At 44.2% G+C, this 23,460-nt stretch overlaps 1 protein-coding gene across 1 annotated transcript; it reads right to left on the bottom strand.

Annotated features, from left to right (window-relative positions):
- Positions 1-7,756: 7,756 nt before the first annotated feature.
- LOC311149060 (serine/threonine-protein kinase Kist-like) lies at positions 7,757-23,240 on the bottom strand. The gene is made up of 8 exons (XM_084186164.1): positions 22,418-23,240; positions 21,190-21,524; positions 20,442-20,639; positions 14,829-14,923; positions 14,529-14,605; positions 14,148-14,246; positions 8,952-9,040; positions 7,757-8,799 (listed from the first exon to the last, which is right to left on the bottom strand). Exons 1-8 carry the CDS (start codon positions 22,722-22,724, stop codon positions 8,653-8,655), a joined length of 1,347 nt encoding a protein of 448 aa, XP_084042290.1. The 5' UTR covers positions 22,725-23,240; the 3' UTR covers positions 7,757-8,652.
- Positions 23,241-23,460: the final 220 nt, after the last annotated feature.

Raw genomic sequence — 23,460 nt, 5'->3', positions numbered from 1 at the left:
TGGACATGATTTGGAAAGGCACATACCTGTCTATATAAGGTCCCACAGTTGACAGTGCATGTCAGAGCAAAAACCAAGCCATGAGGTCGAAGGAATTGTCCATAGAGCTCTGAGGCAGGATTGTGTCGAGGCACAGATCTGGGGAAGGGTACCAAAAAATGTCTGCAGCATTGAAGGACCCCAAGAACATAGTGGCCTCCATCATTCTTAAATGGAAGACGTTTGGAACAACCAAGACTCTTCCTAGAGATGGCCATCCGGCCAAACTGAGCAAATGGGGGAGAAGGGCTTTGGTCAGGAAGGTGATAGTCACTGACAGAGCTCCAGAGTTCCTCTGTGGAGATGGGACAACCTTCCAGAAGGACAACCATCTCTGCAGCACTCCACCAATCAGCGCTTTATGGTAGAGTGGCCAGACGGAAGCCACCTTTCAGTAAAAAGGCACATGACAGTCTGCTTGGAGTTTGCCAAAAGGCATCTAAAGGACTCTCAGACCATGAGAAACAAGATTCTCTGATCTGATGAAACCAAGATTGAACTCTTTGGCCTGAATGCCAAGCATCACATCTGGAGGAAACCTGGCACCATCCCTATGGTGAAGCATGGTGGTGGCAGCATCATGCTGTGGGGATGTTTTTCAGCGGCAGGGACTGGGAGACTAATCAGGATCGAGGGAAAGATGAACGGCGCGAGAGATCCTTGATGAAAACCTGCTCCAGAGCGCTCAGGACCTCAGACTGGGGCGAAGGTTCACCGTCCAACAGGACAACAGCCCTAAGCACACAGCCAAGACAACGCAGGAGTGGCTTCGGGACAAGTCTCTGAATGTCCTTGAGTGGCCCAGCTAGAGCCCGGACTTGAACCTGATTGAACATCTCTGAAGAGACCTGAAAATAGCTGTGCAGCGATGCTCCCCATCCATCCTGACAGAGCTTGAGAAGATCTGCAGAGAAGAATGGGAGAAACTCCCCAAATACAGGTGTGCCAAGCTTGTAGCGTCATACCCAAGAAGGCTGTAATCGCTGCCAAGGGTGCTTCAACAAAGTACTGAGTAAAGGGTCTGAATACTTATGTAAATGTGATATTTATGTTTTTTATTTTTAGTAAATTTGCAAAAAATATATAAAAAACACTAACTCTTGCTACTGGAAAATATAAAGTTGAAAAATGAAATATAACTCCTTGTACCTGTAACTTATGGACCAAACAGAAGAGACTTTGCTCTCTTCTCTTCTCTCTTCTGTCTTTTCAGAAGCTTTCCTGTCTATTTTGGGCCATATCCTGTTGTACTTCTTTCCCTCACACAACCATGGCAACTTGTGTCACATTCAACACTGCCACTGTGACATCTTGTTATGTTGAATTAATATCCTTGAAAGGGGAGTGGAGACGAAAATCAAATATAATTTGATTTTCTTTGCAATCACCCATATTTATGTATCCCTCCATACTTGCAGAATGACGATTTAACCCTCCCGTTGTCCTAGGGTCAAAATGACTTTAAAGAAAGTATCACTGCCTCCTTCTCACAAATGATCCCAAAAATAAAAATAAAAAATAAAGTTGGTTCAACACAGTGGCGGGTCATTTTGACCCTAGGACAACGGGAGGGTTAAGAGCAGAGGCAGAAATGAAATGGCAAAACAACACATTTCACTGACTGCACCTATCCGGTGTATGTGACAATAAAACATCTTAAAATACTTTCATGTTGAAATGTCTTTTTGCATTTTGCTAGAGGATATTTATTGGGCTGCTAAAATACATTCCATTCACCATGCTTACCATATATTGAAAACAGTGGCTTCTTTTCTTGTATACCTTTTCTATGCTGTACTGTTTGGCACATGTTTTTTGTATGCTGGGGAACTGATGATAGTTAGATTACAAGATCTAGCTAGGACCCTGGTTTAAACCTAATATCTCCTGTCACTCTTCTCTGAAAGCTCGATGTAGAACCAAAATAAAGAGGCTACACTGTATAACTAATTTATATTGTCCAACCTCATTTGATGGCCTTGACTTTGCATACATCCTCTCTTACAGAATGGCATTTCTATTGCCTTCAAATGCTGCATTGCCTTCTAATACTGCATGTAACGCTGATGTAAATATGTAAATGAGATTCAGTGATTTATTTTGTGTAACTGTCTCAGCTGTCTGTGTTCTTCTTCTCTTCTTTGTTTACTTTATTGTATTTTATGTCAAATCAGTCCATCTTCCTTCAAAGGGAATAATGAAGTGAACCAGAGAATAAACCTGTTTACCTAGCTATCAACCAGAATCAGAGAATAGGAACTGAACAAATGCGTCTTTATATCACTTCCTCTGAGAAGGACGAAAGTGAATTAATGTATAAGCTGCTTTTTGATTGTAACACATCCTCTGTCGGAGGTCATTCCACCGACTGAAGGTAATCGTCTGCTTTAATGTATATTTAATCTATTCTTTAATTTGAGCCAGCAGCAGGCAGGCAGCCACTGCATTCCTTCCTCATCCTAAATATCACAGTGGTCCTCTCGTCAATAAACACAAGGAGGATTAGAAAAGTCCTGCCCCGCCAAGCAACGCGGTGTGATGTAGCTATGACCTGAAAGACAGAATGTCAGACTGATAAGGAATAACAATAGGATTACTCAATTAAACTATGTTATAATCTGGGTTTAAATTTGAACTATTAAGACTTTCCAGACAGCGATACTGTATTACACACACACAATGAGTGAGCGAGTGATTATGATCCTCTATAAATGTATTTTAGGTCCCCACGATAGAAGAACATAACTTGTGTGTGTGCGTGCAATTGGGTCTGGACCAGGACCACACACCACGGCTACATACAGGCAGTCATGAATATTCACATGACAGGCTGGCTGTTTAATCACTCTCCCAAGACAGACTGACAAACTCTCTCTGGCCAAAACACAGAGTAAACACACACAAACACTTAATAGAGCCAGTGGGACAGTTGGGAGTCAATCTGTAGAACTCATTAATCAGAGTGAGTAAATGCATCTAATTTGATTAGAATGGCTATGTCATTAGTCAACAGTTTAAAGGAGCTTCCTTTCCTGGTCTAATACACAAACTAGACAGAAACAGGCCCAGACAGACATGTGGACTACACAGGTTCAATGTGAAGGAAGGTGATGGGCCACACAGGTAGACAGACAGGTGACAAGTTCACCTGAGCTGACACCAGTGTGTAGAGTTCTCCTGTCTAGTGAGTTTCCTTTCTCTTCTTCTGTCTCACTCTTTCTCTCCACACTTCCTCTCTCTCTGATAGGATAATCTGGCGAGAGGGTGGAGGAGGAGGCTTGGGCATCTTGTAATGACATGCATTATCTGAATTAGGCCCACAGAATGATATACCTACGGAGGAGCGGCTTCTATGGAGGAACTTTGAATGTCTTTGAATTTACAAGAGTTGGCTTAACGTTGGACCAGAGCTAGCTAGCTAGCTAACAAGCTTGTGTGTGCAGAGCGGCACCAGAATTAAAAACACGTCTTACCTTTTTGCAGTTAATAAATCCAATGTGAAACGTGATAACTATAGTGTCCGTAACTAGCATTGAAAAAGTTAATCCATTCTTCGCTAATTAAAAATCTCTCCCTAATTTCTGAATCACACTTGTAATGTCAGTAGGCTACAGTAGACTACGCTTCAGAGGGGGAGGGGTATGTAGCCTACACACACACTGGAAATGAGTTTCAGCTGGCAGGCAGACACTGGAATACATTTCTGAGTGAAAGAGTGAGGGCTTTGCATAGACGCCTTGTTGCGTTTTTTATGGTCTTGATACAGCACTTCCTCATGCATGGGTTCATATGTATTCAAGGCATCGTAGTGTTTACCACTCAAACCTGATTGGCTCTGTGTTCAACTATGATGTGTTAGCCCGACATCCAGGCTATCCCACTATGGGATATTACTTTTATAATTCTGTCAGACTGGATCCTTCCACGCCAGAGAGAGTTGTGGAAAGCAATTATTTGTTGGCTTGCTGAAAACGTCACAGCAAGCTAATCGATCAGAGTATGACAGAGATCAATAGGCCTTGTTAGATTATGAATTTATCGTGTGTGGATGTGAGGTCTGCTCAACCCAGCGGCTAGACAACTATGGGGATCAATAAAAAGAGGCAGGCAGCAACAGAAGTAAATACATCTAATAGTAATAGCAGTATGTTGTGATGTGTGGCTGTGCTGGCCTCTAGTGGCAATCCTACATTATTACATAATGTGAGTGTTGTCTGTATTGATATAGCTGATCCAAATTGTAAAAACAGACGTAAAAGGGCTAACATATATTGCAAGTCAAGTCTAGCGTTCTTTATTGTGAGATATGCAAACGACAATACGAACATGTATAATCACTCTCAGAATCACAGGGTTCTGTGTGGCAATGCATGGTCTCTCCACAAACGCTTGTTCCATCGTACACACACTTGTTTCATTCTCATAATATGTGCCTTTAATAATGCAGATTTGACAGATCAGTTAGTGTGAGTGGAGGGATTCTCAGAGCGAGATATTCACATTACATTTAAGTCAGTTTAAGTTCTGTTGGAGACAGGGTTGTTCTTTGTAACAGGGGGGCTGCCAGCCGATCAATGCAGCAGGCTTTCACAAAACCCAAAGGTTACGAAATGTTTCTCAAAACAAAGAAAGGCAACAGTGAAAATCATCAGATTGTCTTTGAGTGGGGAAGGGACATGATTCATATAACACATTGGTATCAGTGCTGTAGTCTTTGGAGACTCCTCTTTCTTCAATAATGCCTAGCAGCCAAAACAGTTAGAATAAAACGCCTAATTTCAATCCTGTAATCTTTGGATACTATATGGCCATGGGGGGGATTGGTCTAAATTATTTTGCTCTGATTTAGATTTCTCTTTCATTTGATCAGTGCTGTAAAGCATGGTTGGGCTCAATTCAGTTTAGAAAATTGCCAATTTGTGTGAATCATCTCTGCCAACAGCCGTTCTTGTAAAAGCTTAACTCCACTTCTAGCTAATAAACCTGAATGAAACAACAGAACAATGCTAATCAACAACAAGCTGGGAGGATGCAGGAAGCCTCCCCTCATTCAAACCACTATAAATTAATATAAAGAACACAATCTACTCTCTAACCTTTACACCTAGCTATTAATTACTGCAGTAACTTGGGTCAACAATGACTTCTAATGAGAGAGAGAACAAGAGAGATGGAGTGCAGTGTCAGGTTGGGTGCCATCGCTCATTTCTGCAGCCTTAACACACCTCCAGCCCACCTCTTCACACAGACACACACTTGCTCTCGCACATACACGCCTCTCATTCATCATCCCCTCCCACTGATACACATTAACCCAGTGACCTCCCCCCACTCCAGGCCTCCCCTTGACCACTCATCATCAAAGCCAAGTGTATTTATAAGGCTGCCTGTGTGTGTATATGGATGAGGACCAGGGCCGTTCTGTCCATTAAGCAGAATCTGAGAATCCCAAGGAGAGGGGCTTTATGCATATTAACAAGGCTCTGGTCCTCTGCTGGACTGGCCTATCAGGTCAGGGGGTAAGAGGTCAGAGCTGGAGTGGGATGGAACAGGGATAGATAGGGCTGACAGACGAGCACACACACTGATTGCCCAGGGTGTCTGCAAACAGTCACTCCTTCTATCCGTTTCTAAATAGATTGGGGTCGGGGAGCAGCTTAGTGACAATTCTACAACTGCTCAGAATAACACAAAACTTTCCAAAGAAAGTTACACAATTATTCTGCTTCCTCTCAATATGGAGTTGGGCCGTAAACTGGAGCTATTTTATTCAAGAGCATATAGTACTACATAGCTAGGAAGCTTTTTAGTCTTACCGACACAGCCCCGGGATATGAAACATCTAACTAGAGATGAGAAAAGTCTGTGGCCTAACAAACGTCTCAGGCCCAAAGCATCATGGCATGTCCTCGGACTTACAGCACAGCTCCCTCTTTCTCATGTAGTGTCTGTACCTATCTAGTTGTACTGGTTATCCCTGATCAGCATTGATTGCATAGTCACTGTCCAGAGGAATACTGCTCTGCCACCTGCATGCTAAAACTCTTATTACATTTGCTGCTATTACAATACATATCATATAGGAGTTAGCACATGGCTAGCAGGATGGACTAATCGCCTTGCCCACAAATCCATTACAGCTATCTAAAAGCTTCATCAGATACATAGCATGTTTTCATATTAGTACTTTTATATCAGAAGACATAGAAGTAGCCCCGTGTAGCTCAGTTGGTAGAGCATGGCGCTTGCAACGCCAGGGTTGTGGGTTCGTTTCCCACGGGTGGCCAGTATGAAAAATGTATGCACTCACTAACTGTAAGTCGCTCTGGATAAGAGCGTCTGCTAAATGACTAAAATGTAAGTAAAGAAACTGACACTGTATTTGGATAACTGACCCAAAGCATAAACAAAAAACAAAGAAGTTCCCTGAAAATGTTTGCATAAAGAAATATCATCATGTGCCATGGTTGTGGAGATTAGGAAGGAAACCATGGAGGCTTTCATTGGGATCTACTTTGAATAACACTCTGTGAAGGGACAGCGTGCTGAAACTAAATGGGAGCATTATAGGTGTTAGACTCAAGATAACACAGAGAAGGTAGCTAAGGCAGTGGACTACATTTGGTATGGATCACCTCACATTTTGGTCTTATGACAGGTCACCCATAAGTCCTAGAGTCAGTACTTTCACATTTAAGCAGGATGTCGTCAACGATGTCTCAATCAGCCTCAACAGTTGTCGCATGATGCCAGTTGACTGGAAGTATTAGTTACAAATGGAGTAAATTGCAGAATATCAAAAAGAATGTGCTTTAAATTGTAGTTATTTCTGCTCATTGTTAATCTATGGTCTCTTTCTCAAACATCTGGAGAGGCTGGGCAGGCAGGACAGAGCTTCAGCCTGTTGTCCTCAGAAACTGTTCTGGTTTCAATGCCAGCCTACTCATTCAGAAGCATCTGTGCCCCACCTGAAGTGTCCATCATAATCCAAAACGTGTACGCACAGCAGTGTTCTAGAATAATGGATCGTTGGTTTCATACTTTTACAATTCTCAGCGCTGCTCAAGCATTTTCTCCAACTGTCAACACATTCAAATGAATACCCACGTTGGTTGGGAATTGTGGGGAGGTGAGCTTTCAGGATGTGGGTCCCCACGGACGGTGGTCTCAGCGCTGCATAGCTATGTCACAATGGGACGCCGGACTATCGTGTCTCAGCGTCTGTGGACTATGATTTATGCTTAAGATTCACAATGTCATTGGACTGAATATGAGCAGCAGACAGACAAGGGGAAGAGTCAAGACTGTCTGAATAAATACTGCCCCTAACATATTAGTTCAGTGCATGCAACACTGTTTAGTTCATTTCAACATCTCCCACACATGACATAGGATACCAAATTCTTCAGTATTGGATTATTCTATAATCTCACCATAATCAACAAATAGCTACACTAGCACAGCTCTCATACATTCATTTGTCATGCAGACTAACTCACACAGACAGAAATCAGGTAGAACTGAAAGTAGGCTACCGTGTTACGAAACTGTCAGCTCGAATGCTCTTCAACTGAAATATTCAACTGAAAACCCTATTCATCGGTTCTGAAAGTAAAGTAAGCTTGTTGCTTTGTACTGTACAGTGCTAAGGAAATAACCCATCCCTTTCATAACGTATCGAAAACTGTTAACTTCCACTCACATCAGCCCAGCCATTCAGGAGTAAACATAGTGTATGGGTCAATTTGGACAAAATTGAATAATACTGTATATGGTAGAAATTATTAGATAAAAAATGTCAGAAATTACAACAAAAAATTATATTATATCATGTACCACAGAAAAGTGCTGCAGTTGGAGTTTAGACTCGGAACGTTCTAAAACTCAGTGTGATTCTACTGATGATCTGGAGTGGTACCTTTGGAATTCAAGACTCAAAACAAACATCTCATAGACAAATAGGTGATGGGAAGGTAACTTTGGACAAGATGAAATTGTGGCTCAGCCTTTAACAAGAGAGACCCATGATCAATCAGAAACGGTTTCAATTACACAAATAAATATAGGATATTCAAGCCATTGAGTATGAAGAAAACTAGGGCCCTATTCAATCCAAACTGCTTGCTGGCTTTACGAAACCCATAGGGCACTTGGTACTGTACTTGTGCTTGTGCTTTACAAGGTGGGTGGACATAAAGTAATTATCTTGTTCAGGTTTTGACATCAGCACAGTGTGCAAAATGGGACAGTGTGCAGCTTTGGCCAGTGAGGATTTATCTACTGAAAGTCAAGCCATCTACCCCTATGATAAACATACAACCCATCAGAATCTGTCAACAGCAGCATCCAGCAGTATACATCCCCATAGGAGGACATGGAAGATTGCAAAAGGACAGATTTGTATAATCCAGACTGTTGCTACGTACAGTAAAACTACAGGACACAGTAGGTTAACTCTGGCCCTAGAAGCTGCAGAAAGCAGAGTGGTGATCTGATATGATTATACACATCATGACAGTGACTGACAGACTCGGTCCTCGGCCTGTGCTCTTCAGCAGACGGTGTGTGTTTGTATGTGTGCATGCGTAGTGTATGTGTGTCGTGTGTGTGTGTTCACTGCACGGTCTGGTACAGATAGCCTCTCTTGTAAGCACTCCGGGGGTAGAATGTGGCAACGACAAACTTCCCGTCAAAGGTCCGTCCCGTCAGCAGTCTCTGGGCCTCTTTGGAGTCGCCTGCGTTAGCGTATTCTACAAACACCTGGGGGAAACATGCATGCACACAGATTAAGCCAAGAACAGATGGTAAAAATGCATGTCTCCAATATCTACAACTCTATCAACTACAAAGACTGTATGGAAGTATTAGAAAGACAACAATAAACTGGCAATGGGGCTAGTTGTGTGTCTTACCTGTCCTTTGCCTGGGTTCTCCTTGGGGATGAGCAAAGAGACCACAGAGCCATACTTCTGACACTCCTCCTTCATGTCCTCCAAGATTTCTGACAACACAACAACATCATGCTAGTTAGTCACAATAACAATGTGATCAGTGTAGGAAATTCAAATAGAAAAAAAGGAAATAGGGGGGATATTTTGCCCGTTGACACATTTTCAGGGGCATTTTAGAAAAATATGGGAGCATTTATGTTTTTTTATTTACAATGTAACATCTTACCACTTGTTTTAAAGGTATAGTCAATGACGCATGAAGTGGACTGCAGAAACGTGCAGACTTCCATAACAACTAAGAGCGCGAAGCTCAACTTCTCCTCTGTGTGAGGCTGGGCATTGTCTTGCATTGGGCTCATCTGCAATATCTGCAGTTAATCTTGCTGCTCGTGGCAATGTCAGATCGCTGAGTCTATATATAGTCTAATCATATTGTTTATTTCCCTGATGACTTGTAGTGCAGCACCACGCACCTTGCAATAGGGCTGCACGATTAATCGAAATTGCGATATTGACATATGCAATATCCATATCACAAGAGGCTGCGATTTTCTTTCTTTGGATCTCCGTTAATACAACAAAAACTTACATTTACATTTACATTTTAGTCATTTAGCAGACGCTCTTATCCAGAGCGAGTTACAGAAGCAATTAGGGTTAAGTGCCTTGCTCAAGGGCACATCGACAGATTTTTCACCTAGTCGGCTCGGGGATTAGAACCAGCGACCTTTCGGTTACTGGCACAACGCTCTTACCCACTAAGCTACCTGCCGCCCACTAACTTGACTACGGTACCTCCACCAAAGATATGCGCGCTAGACTACACTCATTCACTCTCTACATGCACAGAGGATGCTGACCAATCACAAGCGGGCTCTCTCACCCTCTGCATGGCATGCAAATGCTGGCCAATCACAAGCATCCCCGCTTAGAGCTCGCAGTTAGATGCTGGTGAGAAGCGAAAGGGCTTTACCAAAGACAGTACAGTATGAGGTTTAGGAACCTCAGTGTGTATCGGAAACATGAGTGATGCTAGTGCTAATGAGAACGTTGATTTGGTGCAAAAGAAGGGCGCCTCTTCAGTGGTATGGCAGTATTTAGGCTACAGGCAAATAGATGTCAACCAAATGCATGTGTTCTGCAAAAAGTGCCTCAGAGTTGTGGCGACAACAAGAGCAACACAACACATTTATTCAATCATTAGAATAATAACCATCTCCTACTTTGACGAATGCATGTAAAAAAAAAAGTTATGTAGTGAGTGTACAGCTTGTATAACCGTGTAAATTTGCTGTCCCCTCAAAATAACACAACACACAGCCATTAATGTCTAAACCGCTGGCAACAAAAGTGAGTACACCCCTAAGTGAAAATGTCCAAATTGGGCCCAAAGTGTCAATATTTTGTGTGGCCACCATAATTTTACAGCACTGCCTTAACCCTCTTGGGCATGGAGTTCACCAGAGCTTCACAGGTTGCCACTGGAGTCCTCTTCCACTCCTCCATGACGACATCACGGAGCTGGTGGGTGTTAGAGACCTTGCACTCCTCCACCTTCCGTTTGAGGATGCCCCACAGATGCTCAATAGCGTTTAGGTCTGGAGACATGCTTGGCCAGTCCAGCTTCTTTAGCAAGGCAGTGGTCGTCTTGGTGGTGTGTTTGGGGTCGTTATCATGTTGGAATACTGCCCTGCGACCCAGTCTCCGAAGGGAGAGGATCATGCTCTGCTTCAGTATGTCACAGTACATTTTGGCATTCATGGTTCCCTCAATGAACTGTAGCTCCCCAGTGCCAGCAGCACTCATGCAGCCCCAGACCATGACACTCCCACCACCATGCTTGACTGTAGGCAAGACACTTGTCTTTGTACTCCTCACCTGGTTGCCGCCACACACGCTTGACACCATCTGAACCAAATAAGTTTATTGGTCTCATCAGACCACAGGACATGGTTCCAGTAATCCATGTCCTTAGTCTGCTTGTCTTCAGAAAACTGTTTGCAGGCTTTCTTGTGCATCATCTTTAGAAGAGGCTTCCTTCTGGGACGACAGCCATGCAGACCAATTTGATGCAATGTGCGGCGTATGGTCTGAGCACTGACAGGCTGACCCCCCACCCTTTCAACCTCTGCAGCAATGCTGGCAGCACTCATACGTCTATTTCTCAAAGACAACCTCTGGATATGACGCTGAGCACATGCACTCAACTTCTTTGGTCGACCATGGCGAGACCTGTTCTGAGTGGAACCTGTCCTGTTAAACCGTGTAAATATTTGTATGAACATAAGATTCAACAAAATGAGACATAAACTGAACAAGTTCCACAGACATGTGCCTAACAGAAATTGAATAATGTGTCCCTGAACAACGGGGGGGGGTCAAAATCAAAAGTAACAGTCAGTATCTGGTGTGGCCACCAGCTGCATTAAGTACTGCAGTGCATCTCCTCCTCATGGACTGCACCAGATTAGCCAGTACTTGCTGTGAGATGGTACCCCACTCTTCCACCAAGGCACCTGCAAGTTCAAAATAAATTTCTGGGGCGAATGGCCCTAGCCTTCACCCTCCGATCCAACATGTCCCAGACGTGCTCAATGGGATTGAGATCCGGCTCTTTGCTGGCCATGGCAGAACACTGACATTCACGCACAGAACGAGCAGTATGGCTGGTGGTATTGTCATGCTGGAGGGTCATGTCAGGATGAGCCTGCAGGAAGGGTAGCACATGAGGGAGGAGGATGTCTTCCCTGTAACGCACAGCGTTGAGATTGCCTGCAATGACAACAAGCTCAGTCCGATGATGCTGTGACACACCGCCCCAGACCATGACGAACCCTCCACCTCCAAATCAATCCCACTACCGAGTACAGGCCTCGGTGTAACGCTCATTCCTACGACGATAAACGCAAATCCGACCATCACCCCTGGTGAGACAAAACCGCGACTATTGCGGACAGTGCTCAGACTGTCCGCAATAGGCTGAGAGAGTCTGGACTAAGAGCTTGTAGGCATGTTTTAAGGCAGGTCCTCACCAGACATCACCTATGAGCACTTTTTGCCAGTTCTGTCTGGTACAGCGACGGTGGGTTTGTGCCCATAGGTGATGTCTGGTGAGGACCTGCCTTATAACAGGCCTACAAGCTCTCAGTACAGACTCTCTCAGCCTATTGCGGACAGTCTGAGCACTGATGGAGAGATTGTATGTTGTTGACATTGCAATTTATTGCCCTGGCCACATCTGCAGTCCTCATGCCTCCTTGCAGCATGCGTAAGGCACGTTCACGCAGATGAGCAGGGACCCTGGGCATCTTTCTTTTGGTGTTTTTCAGAGTCAGTAGAAAGGCCTCTTTGAAGTTCATCCTTACAATGTGATTTTTTTTTCTCAATTTGTCTGTCATAGTTGACTTGTACCTATGATGAAAATTACAGGCCTCTCTCATCTTTTTAAGTGGGAGAACTTGCACAATTGGTGGCTGACTAAATACTTTTTTTCCCCACTGTAGCCTCGATATTGTTATTTTATTGTTACTTAAAAATAAAAATAAATGACTAGTTTCTTTTGTAAACTTTTTCTTAACTCTTATTTCTCTTAACTGAATTAATTTTCTTATACAGTGTTTGGATGGCGACTTGTGAGAGATGGAATCTTGTATCTCCTGTCTAGCTTGTTTATCATCTTCTTGAAGCCGTCTTTGCTGACTGTGTAAATAGGAACCATGTCTTTGGCTATGTGATAGCCTCAGTGATTTCTGTGTCTGTGCGGGATGTTTTTTTTGTAGGGAGTTACACTTGAAAACGTATCTGCAATCAATACCTGTTTAACGTAGGTGGCTGGTTGTGGCTGAGGGACTTCGCTGCTGTCGGGCCCTTTTTATATAAAATCAGCAAAAAAAGAAACGTCCCTTTTTCAGGACCCTGTCTTTCAAAGATAATTTGTAAAATCCAAATAACTTCACAGATCTTCATTGTAAAGGGTTTAAACACTGTTTCCCATGCTTGTTCAATGAACCATAAACAATTAATGAACATGCACCTGTGGAACGGTCGTTAAGACACTAACAGCTTACAGACGGTCGGCAATTAAGGTCACAGTTATGAAAACTTAGGACACTAAAGAGGCCCTTCTGCTGACTCTGAAAAACACCAAAAGAAACATGCCCAGGGTCCCTGCTCATCTGCGTGAACATGCCTTAGGCATGCTGCAAGGAAGCATGAAGACTGCAGATATGGCCAGGGCAATAAATTGCAGTGTCCGTACTGTGAGACACCTAAGACAGCGCTACAGGGAGACAGGACGGACAGCTGATCATCCTTGCGGTGGCAGACCACGTGTAACAACACCTATACAGGATCAGTACATCTGAACATCACACCTGCGGGACAGGTACAGGATGGCAACAACAACTGCCCGAGTTACACCAGGAATGCACAATCCCTCCATCAGTGCTCAGACTGTCCGCAATAGGCTGAGAGAGGCTGGACTGAGGGCTTGTAGGCCCTCAGTCCAGCCTCAGCAAAGCTGTCATCAAGGCAAAGGGTGGCTTCTGTGACACTTTTTTTGGTTACTACATGATTCCATTTGTGTTATTTCATAGCTTTGATGTCTTCACTATTATTCTACAATGTAGAAAATAGTAAAAATAAAGAAAAACCCTTGAATGAGTAGGTGTGTCCAAACCTTTGACTGGTACTGTATGTGTAATAATCCTATCTATTAACATATGTAGCCTATTACAATGTTGGAAAAGATTTGTTTAATTTGGTTTTGTATTCAGTTAGCACAGTATTTATTCATTCATATGATCTCATTTTAGAAATGATGTTCTCTACCCTGACACTTGTTTTAACGATGTCTGATGGAATTACCAAGTTTTCACCTAAGTGTTTGAAAATCACAATTCACAACTGCAATATCTGGCCCCCAAAACATTAGCAATTTGATATTTTGTCCAAATCATGTAGCCCTACCTTGCAATATCAATATCATCCCAAAACGTTTTGCCTTTGTCACTGTCATTTTAGGGGCATATTTTGGAAATCTAGGGGCAAAATACCCTAAAGCCCCAGTGTACTTCCGACGCTGATAGTGATAATGAGCAACTGTAGGAGCTATTTAGCGTCAGTGGAGAAAGCTGGTTAGAAAACGCTGTGCCCTACCTTCATACTCCTCCTCATTGTGCAGGTGGCTGTCATCGATCAGGTTGAGCAGGCGCAGAACAGGAGAGGGAAGCAGAACCAAGTCTTCTATATGAGGAGCTGTCACACACACAATATTTTCTCAGTCAATAGGTTTAAGAGGCCTTTTACAGGGTTTATACAGCTCCACCAACCCCACTCTACTATGCTTATAATCTTTGTTGATTTCAATGAAAATTCAATATGAACATTTCATAAAGAGGTAGATGTTTACAAGCAGAGAGGGAAAGAGGGGTTTGGTGGGGGGGCGAGAGTGGAGAGAGAGCTGGTAAGATTCTGCTGTATTACAAGCTATCAAGCTGTCTGAGAGGGAGGTATGTGCCCATATCGGCTGTGACTAACCAAAAGGAATGCTGAAGAAGGGGCTAAGCAGGGCCGTCTCGGCTGTGCCTCTGTGCTTGGGGTTGTTGTGAAGCATGCTGCAGGAGCATACAAACATTACATATTACAATTAAATGTCAACATTAGGTACCCCTCTCGCAGGATAATCATATGCATTTCAATACGTTTCCAATGTTGAAAATGACAACTTATATTTAAGGGAGTGCAGAGTCAATTTGTTACAATGGATAAAATGTCTGCATTTACCTAAAAACAACAAAAACTAAATGCATATGGTCCTGAATGAATGAATGTTGTTACCTTTTGATAAGGTCTCTGAGGTGATAGACAGGGATGGCAGGAACCACCACACTGTTATTGGCAAAGATATGGTCGACTATTGCTGCACTGTTGTCCTGCAGGAGCAAAGAACAATAGGCTACAGAACAGTAGTTTGGACAACACACCCATGTCTGTCTGATAAATGTGTATTATCTATCGATCCATCTTTCTGAAGAACATATACAACTATTAGCTACAGGTAGAACAGAGTCCACTGCATTCCTAGGAAAACAAGTACCCATGTCTCTATTAGCTACAGTCCAATGTAAGACAGTCCACTGTATGTCTGGCTATGTAATCACAGCAGGTGGCTGTATATAGGACCTTTAAGCAGCTTAACATTCACAAGGCCACGGGGCAAGATGGATTACCAGGACGCAACACCCTAGTGCCCTCCAAGCTCATCACTAAGCTCAGGACCCTGGGACTGAACACCTCCCTCTGCAACTGGATCCTGGACTTCCTGACGGCCGACCCCAGGTGGTAGGGTAGGCAACAACACCTCCATCACGCTGACCCTCAACACGAGGGCCCCTCAGGGGTGCGTTCTTAGTCCCCTCCCGTACTCCCTATTCACCCATCCACGGGGCTGTAGTGGAGCGAGTCGAAAGCTTCAAGTTTCTCAGTATCCACATCACTAAGGAGATAACATGGTCCACACACACCAACACAATCGTGAAGAAGGCACAACAACGCCTCTTCCCCCTAAGGAGGCTGAAAAGATGTGGCATGGGCCCTAAGATTTGATTAGCTGTTCAGGAGTCTTATGGCTTGGGGGTAGAAGCTGTTAAGAAGCCTTTTGGACCTAGACTTGGCACTCCGGTACAGCTTGCAAGGCGGAAGCAGAGAGAACAGTCTATGACTAGGGTGGCTGGAGTCTTTGACAATTTTTAGGGCCTTCCTCTGACACTGTCTGGTATAGAGGTCCTGGATGGCAGGAAGCTTGGCCCCAGTGATGTACTGGACCATACGCACTACCCTCCGTAGTGTCTTGCGGTCGGAGTCCGAGCAGTTGCCATACCAGGTGGTGATGCAACCAGTCAGGATGCTCTCGATAGTGCAGCTGTAGAACTTTTTGAGGATCTGAGGACCCATGCCAAATCTTTTCAGTCTCCTGAGGGGGAATAGGCTTTGTTGTGCCCTCTTCACGACTGCCTTGGTGTGTTTGGACCATGACAGTTTGTTGGTGATGTGGACCTTGAAGCTCTCGACCTGCTCCACTACAGCCCCGTCGAAGAGAATGGGGGCGGGCTTGGTCCTCTTCTTTTTCCTGTAGTCCACAATCATCTCCTTTGTCTTGATCACGTTGAGGGAGAGGTTGTTATCCTGGCACCAAACGGCCAGGTCTCTGACCTCCTCCCTATAGGCTGTCTCACTGTTGTTGTCTCGTCAGCAAACTTAATGATGGTGTTGGAGTCGTGCCTGGAAATGCAGTCATGGGTGAAAAGGGAGTACAGAAGGGGAGTGAGCATGCACACCTGAGGGGCCCCAGTGTTGAGGATCAGCGTGGCAGATGTGTTGTTACCTACCCTTACCACCTGGGGGCGACCCGTCAGGAAGTCCAGGATCCAGTTGCAGAGGGAGGTGTTTAGTCCCAGGGTCCTTTGCTTAGTGATGAGCTTTGAGGGCACTATGGTGTTGAACGCTGAGCTGTAGTCAATGAATAGCATTCTCACGTACAGTTGAAGTCGGAAGTTTACATACACTTAGGTTGGAGTCATTAAAACTCATTTTTCAACCACTCCACAAATTTCTTGTTAACAAACTATCGTTTTGTGCATGACACAAGTAATTTTTCCAACAATTGTTTACAGACAGATTATTTCACTTATAATTCACTGTATCACAATTCCAGTGGGTCAGAAGTTTACATACACTAAGCTGTGCCTTCAAACAGCTTGGAAAAGTCCAGAAAATGATGTAATGACTTTAGAAGCTTCTGATAAGCTAATTGACATAATTTGAGTCAATTGGAGGTGTAGCTGTGGATGTATTTAAAGGCTTACCTTCAAACTCAGTGCCTCTTTGCTTGACATCATGGGAAAATCTAAAGAAATCAGCCAAGACCTCAGAAAAAAAATGTGTAGACCTCCACAAGTCTGGTTCATCCTTGGGAGCAATTTCCAAACACCTGAAGGTACCACGTTCATTCGTACAAACAATAGTACGCAAGTATAAACACCATGGGACCATGCAGCCGTCATACCGCTCAGTAAGGAGACGCATTCTGTCTCCTAGAGATTATTGTACTTTGGTGCGAAAAGTGCAAATCAATCCCAGAACAACAGCAAAGGACCTTGTGAAGATGCTGGAGGAAACAAGTACAAAAGTATCTATATCCACAGTAAAACGAGTCCTATATCGACATAACCTGAAAGGCCGCTCAGCAAAAAAGAAGCCACTGCTCCAAAACCTCCATAAAAAAGCCAGACTACAGTTTGCAACTGCACATGGGGACAAAGATCGTACTTTTTGGAGAAATGTCCTCTGTTCTGATGAAACCAAAATAGAACTGTTTGGGCATAATGACCATCTTTATGTTTGGAGGGAAAAGGAGGTAGCTTGCAAGCCGAAGAACACCATCCCAACCGTGAATCACGGGGGTGGCAGCATCATGCTGTGGGGGTGCTTTGCTGCAGGAGGGACTGGTGCACTTCACAAAATAGATGGCATAATGAAGAAGAACAATTATGTGGATATATTGAAGCAACATCAAGACATCAGTCAGGAAGTTAAAGCTTGGTGGGAAATGGGTCTTCCAAATGGACAATGACCCCAAGCATACTTCCAAAGTTGGCTTTCCAAAAATGGCTTAAGGACAACAAAGTCAAGGTATTGGAGTGGCCTTCACAAAGCCCTGACCTCAATCCTATAGAAAATGTGTGGGCAGAAATGAAAAAAAACGTGTGCGAGCAAGGAGGCCAACAAACCTGACTCAGTTACACCAGCTCTGTCAGGAGGGATGGGCCAAAATTCACCCAACTTATTGTGGGAAGCTTGTGGAAGGCTACCCGAAACATTTGACACAAGTGAAACAATTTTAAGGCAATGCTACCAAATACTAATTGAGTGTATGTAAACTTCTGACCCACCGGGAATGTGATGAAAGAATTCAAAGCTGAAATAAATAATTCTCTCTACTATTATTCTGACATTTCACATTCTTAAAATAAAGTGGTGATCCTAACTGACCTAAGACAGGGAATTTTTACTAGGATTAAATGTCAGGAATTGTGAAAAACTGAGTTTAAATGTATTTGGCTAAGGTGTATGTAAACTACCGACTTCAACTGTAGGTGTTCCTTTTGTCCAGGTGGGAAAGGACAGTGTGGAGTGCAACAGCGATTGCATCATCTGTGGATCTGTTGGGGCGGTATGCAAATTGGAGTGGGTCTAGGGTTTCTGGGATAATGGTGTTGATGTGAGCCATGACCAGCCTTTCAAAGCACTTCATGGCTACAGACGTGAGAGTTACGGGTCTGTAGTCATTTAGGCAAGTTACCTTAGTGTTCTTGGGCACAGGGACTATGGCGGTCTGCTTGAAACATGTTGGTATTACAGTCAGGGACAGGTTAAAATGTCAGTGAAGACACTTGCCAGTTGGTCAGCGCATGCTCGGAGTACACGTCCTGGTAATCCGTCTGGCCCTGCGGCCTTGTGAATGTTGACCTGTTTAAAGGTCTTACTCACATCGGCTACGGAGCGCGTGATCACACAGTCGTCCGGAACAGCTAATGCTCTCATGCATGCTTCAGTGTTGCTTGCCTCGAAGCGAGCATAGAAGTAATTTAGCTTGTCTGGTAGGCTTGTGTCACTGGGCAGCTCGCGGCTGTGCTTCCCTTTGTAGTCTAATAGTTTGCAAGCCCTGCCACATCCGACGAGCATCGGAGTCGGTGTAGTACGATTCAATCTCAGTCCTGAATTGACGCTTTGTCTGTTTGATGGTTTGTCAGAGGGCATAGCGGGATATCTTATAAGCGTCCGCCCCCCTCCTTGAAACCGGCTGCTCTACCCTTTAGTTCAGCGCGGATGTTTCCTGTAATCCATGGCTTCTGGTTGGGGCATGTACGTACGGTCACTGTGGGGACGACGTCGTTGATGCACTTATTGATGAAGCCAGTGACTGATGTGGTGTACTCCTCAATGCCATCGGAAGAATCCCGGAACATATTTCAGTCTGTGCTAGCAAAGCAGTCCTGTAGCTTAGCATCTGCGTCATCTGACCACTTCTTTATTTACCGAGTCATTGGTGCTTCCTGCTTTAGTTTTTGCTTGTAAGCAGGAATCAGGAGGATAGAGTTATGGTCAGATTTGCCAAATGGAGGGCGAGGGAGAGCTTTGTACGCGTCTCTGTGTGTGGAGTAAAGGTGGTCTAGAATGTATTTTTCCTCTGATTGCACATTTAACATGCTGGTATTAATTAGGTCAAACTGATTTAAGCTTCCCTACATTAAAGTTCCCGGACACTAGGAGCGACACCTCTGGTTGAGCGTTTTCCTTTTTGCTTATGGCCTTATACAGCTCATTGAGTGCGGTCTTAGTGTCAGCATCGGTTTGTGGTGGTAAATAGACAGCTATGAAAAATATAGATAAACTATCTTGGTAAATAGTGTGGTCTACAGCTTATCATGAGATACTCTACCTCAGGCGAGCAAAACCTTGAGGACTTCCTTAATATTAGATTTTGTGCACCAGCTGTTGTTTACAAATATACACAGTCCGCCACCCCTTGTCTTACCGGAGGCAGCTGTTCTATCTTGCCGATGCAGCGTATATCCCGCCAGCTGTATGTTATCCATGTCGTCGTTCAGCCACGACTCGGTGAAACATCAGATATGACCGTTTTTAATGTCCCGTTGGTAGGATATCCGTGATCTTAGTTCGTCTATTTTGTTATCCAATGATTGTACGTTGGCTTATAGGACTGATTGTAGAGGCAGATTACGCACTCGCCGTCGGATCCTTACAAGGCACCCCGACCTACATCCCCGATATCTCTGTCTATTTCTCATGCGAATGACTGGGATTTGGGCCTTTGTCCAGTACGAGGTGAGTAATCGCTGTCCTGATAGCCAGAAGCTCTTTTCGGTCATAAGAGACAGTGGCAGAAACATTATGTACAAAATAAGTTACAAATAACCCGAAAAAACACACACAATAGCACAATTGGTTAGGAGCCCGTAAAACAGCAGCCATCTCCTTCGGCGCCTTTGACGCTTTTGCACTAATACTTTTGACTCATCACATACGCTGCTGCAACTGTTTATTATCTATCCTGTTGCCTAGTCACTTTACCCCTACATATATATACATATCTACCTCAATTACCTCGTACCCCTGCACATCGACTCGGTACTGGTACCCTGTGTATATAGCCAAGTTACCATTACTCATTGTGTATTTATTCCTCATGTTCTTATTATTTATTTTTTTCATTGTTGGGAAGGGCCTGTTGATTTGATTATATGTCAATAATGTGGTAAAGAACAGTCATTTAAACAGGTGTGTTAGTGCTGTGGTGGAACAAAATCCTGCACACTCCGTATAGTTGTAATCCAGGCCCGGAGTTGGAGGCCCATGCTGTGGACGTACCTTCCACTCGGGTGACCTGACGGTGTCTTTGAGTTTGATGCCTGAGTACATCTCCAGCAGGACAATGCCCAAGCTCCAGAGGTCCACAGCGGCCGAGCAGCCAGAGTCCCCCTCCACCTCCATCCCCGCCTGGGCCAGGGAGTTTTGACGCTCAGCCTCCGGGGCACGGTACCCATCTGTCTGGATGTATTTCACGTCCTGGGAACACAGAGAATGGAGGCAAAATGTTTCACACAGAGAAGATTGTATATTTTGTCCATTCTAGCATGACCATCTAGTCAGGGACTACTCTCCCTTGCCAAAGGACTACAGCAGACTCCAACATCTGTCCTCCACCAGTTTTTTTTGTCTTTTTTTATTTGTCATTTAGCAGACGCTCTTATCCAAAGCGACTTACAGGAGCAATTAGGGTTACGTGCCTTGCTCAAGGGCACATCAACAGATTTTTCACCAAGTCGGCTCAGGGATTTGAACCAGCAACCTTTTGGCTACTGACCCAACCTCTAAGCTACCTGGCCCCCTACCAGAGGTGTACTCATTAGTCCAAAACGTTTTGCAACGGAAAATGTTTACTCCAAACGGAAAACGTTTTGCAACGAAAACAAGAGTTTCTATTGGACAAATTCAGGTAGGTCCCTCCCTGTTTCGTTCCGTTTGCTTTTGTTTGGTTCTCAGTGAATACACCCCTGGTTCCCCTCACCAGAGGCCTACAGTCAGAGTCAAACCCCTATCCTTCAGTCCAATTCACCTGGTTGCCCTCTTTGAAGCTGAGGCCAAAGTCGATGAGTTTGAAGCACTCATCGTCCGCGCTCCAGAGCACATTGCGGGGCTTGAGGTCAGCATGTACGTAGCCCTCTCTGTGGAGGAAGGCAAGGGCCTCCAGGACGTCCCTGGCACAGTGCTGCACCAGCCACATGGAGTGGCCCTGCTTTTGGGCACCACCACACTGGGGGCTGCAGGCCCGGTTCTGGGTACTGGTCCTCACAAGCAGCTCAGACACACTGACGTCCAGCAGCTCAAGCAGCAGGCAGCGCGTGGCCACACCCACATGGCTGTGGTTGGTGAATACCCCGTACAGCGTTACTGTGGAGACAGCCAGGAGTGGTTAGGGTTACAGTCAGCACAGATTTGATTGGGGAGGGAAGGAGTTTACTAGGGGCTCTGTTTGAATACTCATAAAATGCATCCTTCTGTCATCCCTTCCTTTGGTAATCACTGATGGGATCTTTAAAGGAAAGTTATCACCCAGTTATCAAAGGTTATAAAACAGGGAGTGTTATGAAAACATGGAGGTGTATTATCTGAATATTCATGTATTATGAATGTAAAGTAAGTCTATATGGTGATATTGAGGAAGTAGAATTGATGTCATAATCAAAACCATATCCATTTAAAGCACAGTCCTTCGAAAATGTGGGGGCAAAGTAAACTCTCCAATATCTTATCTTCCTTTGAATTCGAAATTTTGGCTTATGTAGTACGACATCCGAGCACTTTTGGCATACTAAATATGTCCATACTATGACCAATAAGCATTATACATACTCAATTTACATCACAATAGTACAGTTAGTATGAGTATTTGAACATAGCTCACGTTTTAATTGGAATATGCTTACTAAGATTTTGACAATACGCCGAATAAGATAAGCAGAGTAAGGTATTTACATGACTATTGCCATATACTCGGCCTACTGCCATAATCAGTTTAATATCAAATTATTAGTGTGTGATATGACAGATCAGAGACAAGACTGAGATGTGTGACTTGGTTGTAATGACAGATTTGCAATCAGCCTGACAAGAACACAGACCCAAAGTAGCCAAGGTTAAATGAGGCTACACCCATGGCAATAAGACTCATTATTTGATTCTCACATAGCCTAGTCATGGGAGGCACACTAGTAAACGAGCACTGTAATTCCAGAGATTGTGCACAGTGCAACCATATTGCAATACAATGAACATTTCCTTACCGATGTTTTTGTGTCCTTGGATGTCTTCCAGCACGGACCTCTCCTTTTGGTAACCGTAATCTCCACTCTGAGTGTCCGCCTGGAACTCCTTTACCGCGGCCGTGCTCGCCCTCCCAGAGCTCACCCGGTATACTGAGGCCGAGACGCCTTGCCCGAGCCGGGCCTGGACGTTCCAAAACTCTCCAAATATTTCAAACAACACCGGCTTCATGGCCTGATCAACGCTTCCGGGAGATCCTGCCATCAACACTGAGCTGCTATCTGGACGGGGTACCTTCCCACTTGGATCTGAACTGCAGTGAGCCATTGAGATTAGTGAACCAAGCTAGCTAGCTAGACAGCTGTACGCAGCTGCGAGAACATGGCAATCAACCAGCGAGACACCTCGATAAAAAGACTGAACGCATCTACACAAGCCAGCACTGCGACGTGTCTACTCTCCATTTCTCGATCATGGAACTCAATAAATCAGTTGCGGGTTTCAACTGTAGCAGCCGATAGCAATACTTATGTTCCTAGCTATGTTGACATGTTATCCACTTCGCATTTGCTAGCTAACGTTAGGCTAATTCTGCTGAATGGGAAAAGTTGGCTACCTTCGGTGGCTAGTTAGATAAGTTAGTTGACTCCGACTCAAACATCAGCTTTAACAACATGCATGCAAAAGTTAACAAAATAAACGACCTAATTACACGCACTAAATCCAAACACTTTCGTTAAGCCAAGTAGTTTGCAAAGGCGAAAAGTTTATTCTTGATTTGGAGGACAGAGACTTTTGTCATTGTTTAGCTGGCCATCTTCCCGGAAGCAGCAGTCGTAAATTAATCTTCTTCTTCAGTGGGGTTTATCGGCGGTTGGCATCCAACGTTATGGTGCATTACCGCCACCTATTGTACTGGAGTGTGGGCCAGAGACAGGGAGAAACAAAATCAAATCAAATCAAATGTTATTTGCCACATGCGTCGAATACAACAGGTGTAGACATTACAGTGAAATGCTTACTTACAAGCCCTTAACCAACAATGCAGTTTTTAAGAAAAGAA

This window comes from Coregonus lavaretus (assembly GCF_964263955.1).
Source record: "Coregonus lavaretus genome assembly, chromosome: 21".
Taxonomy (NCBI): Eukaryota; Metazoa; Chordata; class Actinopteri; order Salmoniformes; family Salmonidae; genus Coregonus; species Coregonus lavaretus.
Note: the sequence above shows the minus strand (reverse complement) of the source record. Positions and strands in the feature narration are given on the sequence as shown.

Excerpts from the sequence above, each read along its gene's own strand:
- LOC311149060 (XM_084186164.1), bottom strand. The coding sequence starts at position 22,724 with ATGGCTCACTGCAGTTCAGATCCAAGTGGGAAGGTACCCCGTCCAGAT. Across the intron at positions 9,041-14,147 it reads CAATGAGGAGGAGTATGAAG|AAATCTTGGAGGACATGAAG; the intron begins GTAGGGCACAGC and ends TTGTGTTGTCAG. Across the intron at positions 8,800-8,951 it reads AGAACCCAGGCAAAGGACAG|GTGTTTGTAGAATACGCTAA; the intron begins GTAAGACACACA and ends TGTTTCCCCCAG.